At 36.4% G+C, this 12,692-nt stretch overlaps 2 protein-coding genes across 2 annotated transcripts in view; one reads left to right on the top strand and one right to left on the bottom strand.

Moving 5' to 3' along the window:
* Positions 1 to 28: 28 nt before the first annotated feature.
* Positions 29 to 3,795, top strand: CNEP1R1 (Nuclear envelope phosphatase-regulatory subunit 1). Its single transcript, XM_051218423.1, has 2 exons — positions 29 to 63; positions 3,044 to 3,795. The coding sequence occupies exons 1-2, from the start codon at positions 52 to 54 to the stop codon at positions 3,428 to 3,430; spliced, it is 399 nt and encodes a 132-aa protein (XP_051073576.1). The 5' UTR covers positions 29 to 51; the 3' UTR covers positions 3,431 to 3,795.
* Positions 3,796 to 7,424: 3,629 nt separating this feature from the next.
* The window catches only part of MS3_00006350 (uncharacterized protein), a 63,858-nt gene continuing 58,590 nt past the window's right edge, over positions 7,425 to 12,692 (bottom strand). Inside the window, exon 2 of the mRNA XM_012936258.2 lies at positions 7,425 to 10,417. Coding sequence (XP_012791712.2) covers positions 7,758 to 10,310 — 2,553 coding nt within the window. The 5' untranslated portion in view covers positions 10,311 to 10,417 and the 3' untranslated portion in view covers positions 7,425 to 7,757. The remainder of the gene's footprint in view (positions 10,418 to 12,692) is intronic.

The raw sequence follows: 12,692 nt of genomic DNA, 5'->3' as shown, positions 1-12,692 counted from the left end.
CTGTGGATTTTAACACCAATACAAGGACATTACCGGCGCACATCTAAACAGATGTGGGCAGGGGTTAGTATTGTTTTTTAATTCAGTCATTTGAAATTGTCTTCTTTCAAAGTTTTATGATCTGTCTTGTATTCAGCTTCACAAGCGTGTATTACGTACTGACAGATAATTTTCGTCCACTTCCTGGAATGTCGCGTCAACTAGGACAATTTTATAGCTTGTCAACCCATATTTACGAACTTCATTTGCCTTCGTTGTACAGTTACCTGTATTTTCTCGCTTATAATCTCACAGTTGTGTTAAGTTTCAGTCTGACCATTCAGCACCATTTTCTAGTTTCCCCAGCCCTTGTTTAATTAAGCAACGAATCAACTGCATGCCAAACGTTTCGTCCGCCTGTCTGTTCCTATCCGTAATATGATGAATTCTTCCACCTTCTTTTAGCACTCAGTACTATTGAAGTGCTGATTGTCAAAAAGCTTTCTTTGCAGCTCCTTTACTATTGGCATCTTTTCTTTAATCACATTGCAAGGTATCAAATACTGGTTTATTGAGTGCTGGATTAGTCGTCTTGATTCAGCAGTTCTACCAGAAGTTGGATATGGAATTTACCAATTGAATCTCTCCTAAGAATACTCACGTTTTAGAAACCCTTGTTCTCTCCAGAAATTGTATGGGTGACTATATACAAAGTGACTACTGTTTCCAGCTAGGTCGCTTTCCGATGACTGTACAAACCTGTGTAGTAGTAGTTCTGTTACCAAGTCACAAAGAATCATGTTTGGTCGATGCAAATATTATCTCAGTTAGTCGCCATCAACTTCGGTCAAGATTTATCTCACCTATTAATTTGTTAGATGGCAAATCTAGTTTTGTTAATCTGACTAAAGATTTTTCTCATTTTTTCACGTACATGTTGGTGTATATACTCCTACAAAGTTTGTTAATGGAAATACTATAGGCTTGTAAGTGCATCAATGTAGAACGAAAACATTGATTGTTTGGGGCAACGTAATGGAAAAATACATTTAGTGCGAATGACTAACCCAGACAGTGTGAATGGAACATTGAAGTAGGTCCCCTAACTCTTGCTGAAGTTCAGAAGGCTGTAATTAATCTGAAGCGAGGAAGGGCAGCTGGTCCAGATGGACTGGCTCCAGAGGTCTTTAAGGATGGTGGTCCAATTTTAGCGATTAGGTTGACTAATATTTTAGCTAAGATCTGGGAGTTAGACGTTATCCCATCTAACTGGTCGCAATCACTTATCATCCCAATATATAAGAAAGGGTCAAAATCATCCTGTGACAACCACAGAGGGACTAGTTTAACTAATATAGTATCTAAAATACTAGCTTCGATAATTATCAGACGCCTAACTAAGACTCGTGAACTGCAAACACGAGAGACTCAAGCTGGCTTCAGACCTGGTCGTGGCTGCATCGACCACATATTCACCATTCGTCAGGTTCTAGAACACAGGCATGCTTATCGGCGTCCGACAATGGTGGTCTTTCTCGACTTAAAAGCAGCATTTGGCTCCATAGACTGCGAGATTCTGTGGCAGTGTCTGTCATTGAAAGGCGTACCTCAGAAGTACATAAACCTTGTGAAGGCTCTTTACTCGAACACTACTAGTCGAGTCAGAGCTTATGGCGAACTGTCATCTACTTTTGCAACCTCAAGTGGTGTCCGTCAAGGCTATCCACTTTCCCCATTTTTGTTTAACTTCATCATCGACCTATTGATGGAAATAACTTTCTCGTCAACTGAGTTCTCGGGTATTGATCTCCATCCAGGAGGTGCACTTATCGACTCAGAATACGCAGATGACATAGTCCTGTTTGGTGAAAGCGCTGACAAAATGCAGAGTCTTTTGGTAGCACTAAGCAACAATGCCAGAATGTTTGGAATGCGCTTCTCTCCCTCTAAATGCAAGTTATTGCTTCAGGACTGGCCTGCGTCAACACCTGAACTAAGGATAGGGAGCGAAGTAGTCGAACGCGTTGACAACTTCACTTATCTTGGAAGTCTGATCAGCCCTATTGGGCTGGTATCGGACGAAATCTCAGCACGGATTCGATAAGCTCGTTTGGCTTTTGCCAACTTACGTCACCTATGGCGAAGGCGAGTTATCCGTCTATCAATAAAAGGACGAGTATACTGCGCGGCAATCCTTTCTGTTTTAATTTACGGCAGCGAAACATGGCCATTAAGAGTAGAAGATACTCGTAAGCTACTAGTATTTGACCACAGATGCCTTAGAAATATTGCTGGGATCACCGGGTAAGTAATAGTGAGGTTAGACACAGGGTATTAGGAAATGATGGTAAATCAGTCGATGAGGTTGTAAATCTTCATCGACTGAGATGGTTGGGCCACGTGTTACGTATGCCTGAACACCGATTACCACGACGTGCAATGCTAACCGGCGTTCGGGATGGTTGGAAGAAAGTTAGGGGCGGCCAAACCAAAACGTGGCATCAGTGCTTGAAGTCACTAACTTGTAGTCTGAGCCATGTTGGTAGATGCAGACTACTTGGTTGGAGTCCGCGTGACTATCGTAACCAATGGTTGGAGACTCTTGGTGACATGGCTCAGAATCGATCACAATGGCGTCGGTGTATACACTCTCTGTCTTCCCTTAAACTAAGAGATTAAAATCACTTCATATCTTTCTTTCTACGAACCAATTCTTTCTTCTTGTACTATATCTCTATATGCAATCTTTCTCTTATATATTACCACCTTTGACCCAACCACTGCTATGAATCCGGTGTTCATCTTGTTGTGCTGATGCGGTATGGCAACCTGGACCGATGCATAAATGTGCCTGGTCCTACGTTGTAGCTGACTGAATGACTAAGCTAATCTGTGTTGTCTCATAATTTAAATACGCTTACTATCTTGATTTCGTCGTGTTAAAATTTCCCGTTGACATTTGAGCCGTCCAGTCTATAAAGCATCCTTTTATGTTTTGTTAGACATTTGTATTCCTGTCAAGTGCACTCTTAGAATTTACTTATTTATCTTAATTTCTTTTCAGCAAAACATCAACTATAATCCAAATGAACCAACTGAAGACCTTAAAGCATTTGAGCGTCGTCTTCGTGAAATTATCAATGGTTTAGGTCCGAAAGCATATAAGTGGCGAGTTGTTTTGTCTGTAGCTGTACTGATACTATTATGTTCGTCATACTGTTGGCTTATCGATCCTGTCACATACCAAGCCGGTTTTATCGGTTCCTTGAAAAAACACCCAGAGTTTGTATGTAGCATTTTGTTTCTCATGGTTCTTTTTTTTATGGGAGCACATAAAAAAGTTGTTTTGCCTAGTATCATAGCTCATCGCAGTCGAGTTGTTTTAGCAGAATATAATATGGCATGTGATAATTCTGGAAAGCTCATTTTGAGACCTAAACCTAATCTCTAATAAACTATGTATAAATGCATCGTGTACATAATGTATAAAAATCAGCCGTTAAGTCTTTCATTATAGTTTACTTTGGACTATATGGATATATGTAGTCGTACTGAATAATGGTCAGTCAACGGATCAAAAGAAACAATTAAGTCCAGATTTTCAAGTCAATTATTAATTTTCGTGTTATCAAGATTCCCGGAGTATCAATTCATATTTATACTGTTTAGTAAGCTATTTGTGGAATTCTCCTCACCTTTTTTCAAACATATGCCAACTTATGTGATTATTCCCATCAAACGATTGACAAATGTAAAGCCTAATGTTGATTCGTTTGTACAACTGATTACTAGGAAATATATTTTTCAGAATTTGTCTTTATGCTGTTTTATGTTGTTCAATTCAATAATTACTTCTATGTGATTTTAGGAAGTGAATTGTTTACTAGTCAACCAAACTTTTATCCTTAAAAGTCATTTGCCATAAATTTCATTGTTGTGTAATCCTATTCAGTGAATCACTTCATTCTAGCTGTAAATTTGTAGAAGGTGTCAGTCTTGATTGTAGTTAAACACAAATGTAAAGGGGTCTGGAATTAGTGCGAGTGAGGCGATTACAAAGGGGTTTCTTCGACTGTCTGTAACAGCTCAAAAGGAGCGTGGTTCAGACTCGACCCAAAGATTGAAAACGGGGTACTGTAAATACACTTAATTGAACCGCCTCACAATTCTCGGCGATACAATCATATTGTCTCATTACTCTGAAATAAAACCATTTGTATCCTCATCTTCGAAAATCTGTTTTGTATACAACAGTTATTGTGACGTGATTCTGTCAATACAGTCAAAAAGATTTGTTGTAGTCGTACTCTGGGAATTATACAGATGTTTACAAGATTGATCAATGAGTAATAAACCATGCATCATTTGCCGTCTTAACGCCTAGTGACCTACAAATGATCCAGATCGTAATCATTTTTTGTTCAGCATCCCATAGTTTACTATACCTCAAGCTGTAATAGACAAGCGATACTCAAGAAAGGTAAGTTGTCTCGTTAGGTTAACTTTCCTAACGAATGTTTTGAATATACTAATTTCGTGGGTAGGTATCAGTCTGACTATACAGGGACATCTATATCGAGGTTGTTTCCAGGATCTGCTGATTATAGTTTCAATCAGTCACTCATGATGTAGAATTCGGTGCGTATGTACATCGGTTCAAGTTAACATACTCCACTAGCACAAAGCGTTGAAATTGTCTGGCCAAATCCCAGAATAGTAGGGGAAGTAACAGTATCAATGGTAAGTATTGGGAAAGAATAGGCATCGAAGATACGATTCAAGAAAATATAAATCAGTGAGTTAAAAGCAAAAAAGGTTATGAGGAATTTAGAATATTAGGATTTAGGGAAGATAAAGAACGGATGCATCTGGACCATTGCAAACGATTTTGGGCCATTTCATGTAAAGTCTAACCATCGGTTACTGTAATTTCGCGGACTTCAACCAGGTAGTCTGCACATATTAACATGGCTAAGTCCAATTGTTAGTGACTTCATGGAATGACCCCATGTTTTGGCTTGGTCACCTCTAGCTTTCTTCCAGCCTACTCTCACATCAGAAAAAAACATTGCCCATCGAGGTAGGCGTACGTAACACATGGCCCAACCACCCCATTCGATGGAGAGTTATTACCCCTAATCGATTTGCCATCTTTACGTAGTACCCTATTCCTAACCTAGACATTACTCAGTGGTCCTAAAATACACTGACAGTGCCTCAAAGGCATGATCGGATACCTGTAACGCACGTATATCCTCCATTTGTAATGGCCACGTTTCACATCGGTAAAGCAGAACGAAGCGAACTGCTGAGCAGTAAACTCGTTCTGTGGTTGGAAGATGCATATCTGGCCTAAATCACAAGTGACACTAGTTGGCAAACGCCAATCGAGCCTTCTGAATCCATGCTGAGATTTCGTCAGGCATCAGACAATCAGGACTGGTGGGACTGCCAAAATAAGTAGAGCGATCAGCGGACTCACCTATTTTACTTCCTATCATTAATTTAGGTAACGAACTGAAGCAATCTTGAAGCAACATTTTACATTCTGGGGGGGGAGAACCACATCTTAAACATGCTTGCATTATTGCTTAAGATGATCAAAAGACTATTTTGTCAGCGTCTTTACCAAACAGAACTAAATTATCTGTGTATTCTAATTCAACAAGTGAATCTCCCGGTAGATCAATTCCTGATATGTCAGACGATGAAAGCGTTATCTCTGAGAGCATATCTATGACTAAGTTTAGTGAAGATGAGGAAAGCGTACAATCTTGACAAAGACCACTTGAAGTAACTAATTCCAATGACAGTTCTCCATAAGCTTCGAATCGACCAGTAGTGTTCGAGTAGAGAGCCTGTATAAGATTCATTTACTTTAGGGTGCTTTTCACTGATAGACACTGTCACAAAGCTTCACGGCCAACGGAGTCGAACACCGCCTTAAGGTAAAAGAATACAACTATAGCAGGACGTCGAAATATGTACATATTCCATATATGTTAACTTTCTCACAAAACTTAGTTGCCTCGACTGACATATTATTCGGTAATATTTTTTAATATAGGTGATATGAAATTAGTTTATTAGACTCCGTAACATCTTCTTCTTTAGATTGTGGGAAGCAAAAACACTAAGAATATAGTCTTTCAACGCTTTAGGAGGAGGTTCCACTACATATTTCTGGTAGCTGTATACGTTCGTACAAATATTAAAACCGAACAAAATGACGTGGCTAAGTATTATAGCCGAGTCGCATATGTGGTTAGCTCTACTATTCCAAAATACTGTTGAAATTTGAGCGTTGTTACTGATGGTACACTTGATATTCACTAAGTTTAGCCTATTTTAACATTGAAAAGTGTAGTAGAGTGTAAAGGACAGTAACGCAAGATACATTGAACTGCTTTGCTCTATAAAATTACTGAATTAAGTAGGTCGGTAGTGAGTAATCTAGTGAGGACTTATTTTCCAGTCGATATTTCAGAAGCACCAAGTACATAGTAGAGTAACATATTAACCAATAAACCAGAATAAAATCGTGTTTACAATGTTCGATGTGAATATTAACTTCTTGCTTGCCTCGAGACTAAGTTGTTGGTTTGAGAAATATATCTGGATGGTTGATCTAAAATTAGCCACTGATTTGTGAAATAATGGTTGAGTAATAGGAACAGTGTGGAAAACTTCATACTTTTATTGGATTCTTGATAGCTGTAATGTTTAGATTAAAGCATCCTACTTGTTTACTTCTAAGCATTTTATTTTTGTTCCAGACGCTTATTTCCAACATGTTAAATACAATATATGACGCAAATTTCACTTTTATGATTTTTTTTCGAGATGTCTTCTACGAAATTTTCATCACTCATGATATACTCTGCTAACTCGGAAGTGATGTGTAACCTTACAGTTGTTTACTTATTGAAGAAAATATTGTTATTTTAGTGAGTTGCTGTTTATCTTACTAGAATTTGATTTGATTTACTAACAACAGAAATAATAATAGTTCGTGGTGATAAAACCGATTATCAGAATGACTACTAGGAAAATATGACAAAAAACACCTTATTTACTGTAATAAGTGAAAGAACTCCAAAATATTCTCAGTCTAAAAGTTTCTCGGTAATCCAGGAATAGATTAGTATAAAATCTATCAACCATTATTGTCATGTGAAATGTAGATGTACTAACTGACTCCTCTAATCAGATTAGATATGAGTTTCCAAACACCTGAACCAGTAGCTTAAAGTTGAGTGATTAAACCACACTGATATAACAATGGCACAAAAAAGTGACTTATCAAAATTAGGCTTCTATTAAGATTGATATAGCTTCGATTCATAATAAAGCAGAGCAAGTGCTCGGTTAATCACTGACGAAGTGTAGTGAGTATGATGAAGAACTGTTAAAATGTCAATGGGATGTACTGTCTTTTTTAATTAAGTTTAATCTGTTGTTATTGACCTACTGATATTAGAATAAGTAATTTGTTCGAAGTTAAAGTTTTTATTGCTGAAACAAAACGAAAAAAAAATTTATTTACATATGATCATCAGATCAGCAATTCTAGTAATAATTAGATCAACAAATACAAATGAAAATTATCCAGTAATAAACACAGTTAGTTCTGATTTGCTTTTATGAGATTTTTTCCTTTGAAATCCGCCTATGGGTGATAAATAAATTGCATATATTCTGTTATTTGGAAGTGTAAGCAAGATAATTGCACTCTGATAATTCATTATATTTTGAACTGATTGTTACTTTATTCATATTTACACTAAAGTAAACTTTTCAAGACTAGTTTCATTCACATGAATTACAGTTTTATACGGTTCCCAACATGAAGGATCAGGCGTTGGTACTCGATATTTAGTGGATGGACCAGCTCTGGGGTTATTTGTATGCTCATCTTGTCCTTCTCTTATATCGACCACTGTAGTACAAGTTGTTGTACTTGTGGCCAAACTATCTGTTGTTGATGCTGAAGGGAGTCCCCGAGCACACAGGGTTGGGGTCCCATTGTGTCTCATTTCTAAAACAGGAGTGTTTCCGGTAATAGTCGTTAGAGTTATTGCAGATGGTGAGTATGCTTTTTGCATTGAAGAACTCTTATTTGCAGCAGATTGACTTACTTCTGTAATATGTAGTGATGATGCTAGGTTATCTGTATTCGGGCTTTGAAACGCTGAGTCACGGGATAGAGATTCTTCACCTGGATGAAAGTTTCGATCCGACCATTCTAGTCCTGTAGGTGCATACCATCCAAGCTGAGATTCCTCAGCACTTTTAACATTTCTCGATCGTCTGTTTGATTGTGAACCTTGATAGTCTAATCCCACTTCACTTGAGGTATGTTCCACTATAGACCGATCTAGTGTTATATTTGAACTACCTCCACGACCACTCCCCCATTCTGAACCTGAACTGGGACCCCTTCCAGAGTCCTTGTCTTCTGTTTCCGAGCCTATTGACCCACCAGAACCGAAGCCTGGGGGTGGGGGTGGCAGGAAGTTTTGTGATGTATCTGGTGTAAAGTTTTGTAATGAATACATAGGATTTCTCTTATCAAGATGCGTAGTAAACATTACAGTAACTTGGTTAGAACATGTTGAATTAGAGTGCGGACTTCTGTTTGTCGACTCCTTATTTGATGCTGGTTTTGTTTGTCTAAACTCATCATTTGTCTGCATGACTACATGTTTCTGTGCGGGAGTGTTATTCGTTTGGGAATCATTCGATGGTATGAAGTTGTTTGAACTTCCATCCCACGACGATTTTGCCTTCTGACTTGCACACCTCAGACCAGTAATCTCACAGTTCGATAAAACTCTGCAGGTTTGGCGAGGAATGTATCCTGGTGTTCCTGTAGCTACTAGGTGGTCAACACACCATCTACGTACGTATAACCAAAAGTTATTCTCCGTCAACGGGAACATTACTTTCTGTTGAGCATGTGTAGATCTCATTCTTCCATCCACAGAATTAGCGATTGTTGGACTTGATAAGCTTTGATTCAAAACACAAACATATTCCCCCTGACGAACGCCTAATAGTTTGTATCTCTCTTTCCACTCTGCTGAGGGTCGAAAATCAATATTCACAACCGCTAGTAGTTCGCTATTGGTTAGAGAAGAATTTTGTACAAAGCTGTTGGTAGGCAATGTAAAAGGATGTAAAGTAAAACTCGTCGTGTTTGGACAATTAGATTGGATAGCTGAGTTTAACCTTCGGGATACTATACATGTCTGAGGAAAAATAATAGGCGAATCTACATGAAACTGATTGCAAATCCTTACAGGAGAAGAAAGCTTTAATTTTGCCAGTCCCATATCTGGTTTCCAGCGCAAGTCATATTTTTGATAAGATGACGCTCTCTTCGGACTTGTAAGGGATTCATTTACATTCTTTGGGCATTTTTCCGATTTTCCTTTGGAAGCGGTTGTGTGACATGTCGTGCTAGTCTTATTTCTGCTGGTCAAAGCAGAAATCGTTTTTTCATCCCACCCATATGCTTCCAAATCTTCTTCTTCACTACTTGTACTACTGCTACTCAGACCTTGTGATTTATATTGACGACGCTTTTCATTAACAACCTTACGATTTGAATATCTCTCACTTTCCCTATCTTTTTTACCTTTGTGATGTTTTTCATTAATTTTCTGTGTGGAATGTGTTCCATTATTTGGTAATATGCGTAAATCTAAACTGGAGCTACTATCTGAAGTACTACTACTTAAACGATGACTTAATCTTTCTTGACTAGTTGTTGTTTCATCACTACTAGTACAACTACTTAACGAAGGATAGCTCAAACGAGATGGATTTGTCTCATCACTGCTATCATCACATTCATGAATATCATTTAAACTTCCATGACGATTCTTATAATTCATTCGAATTCTTTCATTAGATGATTCACAACTCTGTGAATTTGATGAAGATGATGTAGAATTTTTAATACCTTGATTATTTTCATCATTTTTTATTTGTTCACTTAATGGTGGTGAAGGACTTGGTGATGCTTGCCATATTTGTGTTGGTAATGTTGATTCAAATGTCACTGATACACCTAATCCACGACGTATATAAACATCAGATGATGATGATGATGATGATTTGAAACTAGCACCTGATTTTCTTTTATCAAGTGAATTATGTTTGATAATTTTACTTCTCAATGTATATTTATTCTGTAAATTATCATTTTGTTCATCTGTGAAATGTTTCTCTTCTGATTTTAACATTAATTCATTTTCTATGGTTGGTTCAAGTTTTGTTTTAGGATTTAATTTTGTTTTAGATTTTTTAGCAAATACTGAACGCATTTCTACTTGAATAATTTTTCTTTTTGTTTTCTAATTTTAATGGAAATGTTGAGGTGATTGTTGTTGTTTTGTTTTGTTTTTTTCTACATCTTAGCCAAGTCAAATATCTGAAATGTTTATGAAAAAAAAATAACGTGGAATTAAAATGTTATTGATAGATTAACAAATCATAATCTAAATGAAGTAATTATTATAACAACTTAGAAATGAAACTTATCTTGTGAACTAGTTATATATGTTTGTTACGTTAGTCAATTATTTAACATGCAACTGAACTCCAAAGATCTTTTATATTACCATCAGTACAATACCTTCAAATCATTGAGCTATAATCTGATCGTCTACATTCTAAACTTTAATCGATTTGGTTGACTTTGTAGGTAAAGAAATTTAATTCAAACATATATTCACTCAATCATGATCATATAGTTAATAATTTCAGTTAGTTTTGTGAAGGGAATTTCATTGACAGATTGTGAACTTGCGAACCATTTCATTTATAGTCATTAAAACTTTAAATTCCTTGTAGGCATTATTCAATAAGATAACAAATTGATTTACATGTATCACTCGTAAGGCATTCAAATAAAACTTTCTAGTGTTTAGCTCAATAATTCACCCAGTGATAGGCACCTTTCTATTCACAAGTAACCATATAATTGTGTTGTATTATTTAGGTTATCTCGAACATTCAAGGCTATTATAAGGAATCGAGAAATGGTTACCAGGTTGAACTAATGGTATTCATTGTTCACCACTGTTACTAATGAAAATAAATATTTCGATTAACAGTTTTATTCTTATGATTACTTTCTTTGAGAATATACTTGTTTTTCTTTTGATCTTACAGATTTCCGTAAGTGTGATATAATAAGTGAAATGAGTAGGAGTTTTAAAAATTATTACCACTGATAATTTTTATCATCATTTAGTGGGAATTTCGCCAAAAAATTTCTTTACAATACAACATCTTGAGAATTATTAACTTGAGGGCAGTATTTTGTATGTGATTAGGAAACTATTTCGGTGATAAAAATCCTAACGTTACCATTATAATTAGACTTTCAATGTCCGTCTACTAGCCAAGAGACGAGTATACTGCATAGCATTACTGCATTGCTCTACGGGTGTAAAACATAGCTTGTGGAAACAAATACAGACGTAAATAAGAACTTTCGTCTAAATTTAAACGAATAGTTTCACAATATTTGGGCGCCGAGTTCATTTGAGACATTAAAAAGAAGAATATATTTGTAAAATCTCAGCGAATGAATTTTAAGTAAATCCAACGTTTCGCCTGGCAATCTGGTCCAAGCTTTTTCAAGGAAAATATAATCAAACAACAAAATTATTCGATAATTTTGTTGTTTGATTATATTTTCCTTGAAAAAGCTTGGACCAGATTGCCAGGCGAAACGTTGGATTTACTTAAAATTCATTCGCTGAGATTTTACAAATATATTCTTCTTTTTAAATACAGACGTAGTTTATGAATACTTTAGTCATAAGTGTATTCGAAGCATTGCTGGCATATTGTGGAGCCGCCATTTGACCAATACCAAGGTTGAGTATACTGGGTAAAAGATAAAAATACAGACCTGATGGTGACGTCACATATCTTAATAACTTATTTGGTTAGCATATGTGTTATGCATGCCTAGCTATCCCATATCCAGACTTATAATGTTCGCTAAAATATGAGTAGGTTGAAAAAAATACTAGTGATGTGTAAATCCAGCCATAAAATTGGTATACGTAGTCGCCGACTATTAGTTTGAGACTCGCTAGAAGTTGCCAAGTCCATCTTTGGAGTCTAATCATTACCTGTTGTCACACAAAATTTGTATATAAATTGTTTTCTGGCAAACCAGATAAATCATACCATGAACTTGGGTTCTATATCGTATACACACAAACAGTAGTAGTACATCTGTTCCTTCACTGTTGAGTATTACCTTATAACTCCATTCTATGGTTTCAGGAAATGAAATTCCATGACTTTTTTTCTATACTCATAATTTAAAAACAACCAGGCGATAAACTGAAATCTAGCACTGATATTTTTTAAATCCCTCTGATCTGAAACAGCCCTGAATATTTATTATCAATTTAGTTACCTACTTATTAGTAGTGTACTGCAGACGTGACAATTTCACTAAACTTCACCAAGAGGAAAGTAACAAGCAAGTTATTTAAAGAGCTAAGCATTGCATCTTAATAAGAATTTGAATAATAGTTTTTGCCGAGTTCTTATTGATAAAGTATTAGGTTCTGATTACTCCTGACCAGTAATTAATATTCTTACCGGGCGAAATTGATATCGTAATGTCTAAATTTTGTTTTAGGAAATATGCAGGGGTCTGTAAAGATTTTGTTGCTTAA

The sequence above is a fragment of the Schistosoma haematobium genome, chromosome 1 (assembly GCF_000699445.3).
Source record: "Schistosoma haematobium chromosome 1, whole genome shotgun sequence".
Lineage (NCBI taxonomy): Eukaryota > Metazoa > Platyhelminthes > Trematoda > Strigeidida > Schistosomatidae > Schistosoma > Schistosoma haematobium.
The sequence above is the reverse complement of the archived record's forward strand: the minus strand, read 5'-3'. Positions and strand labels throughout refer to the sequence as shown.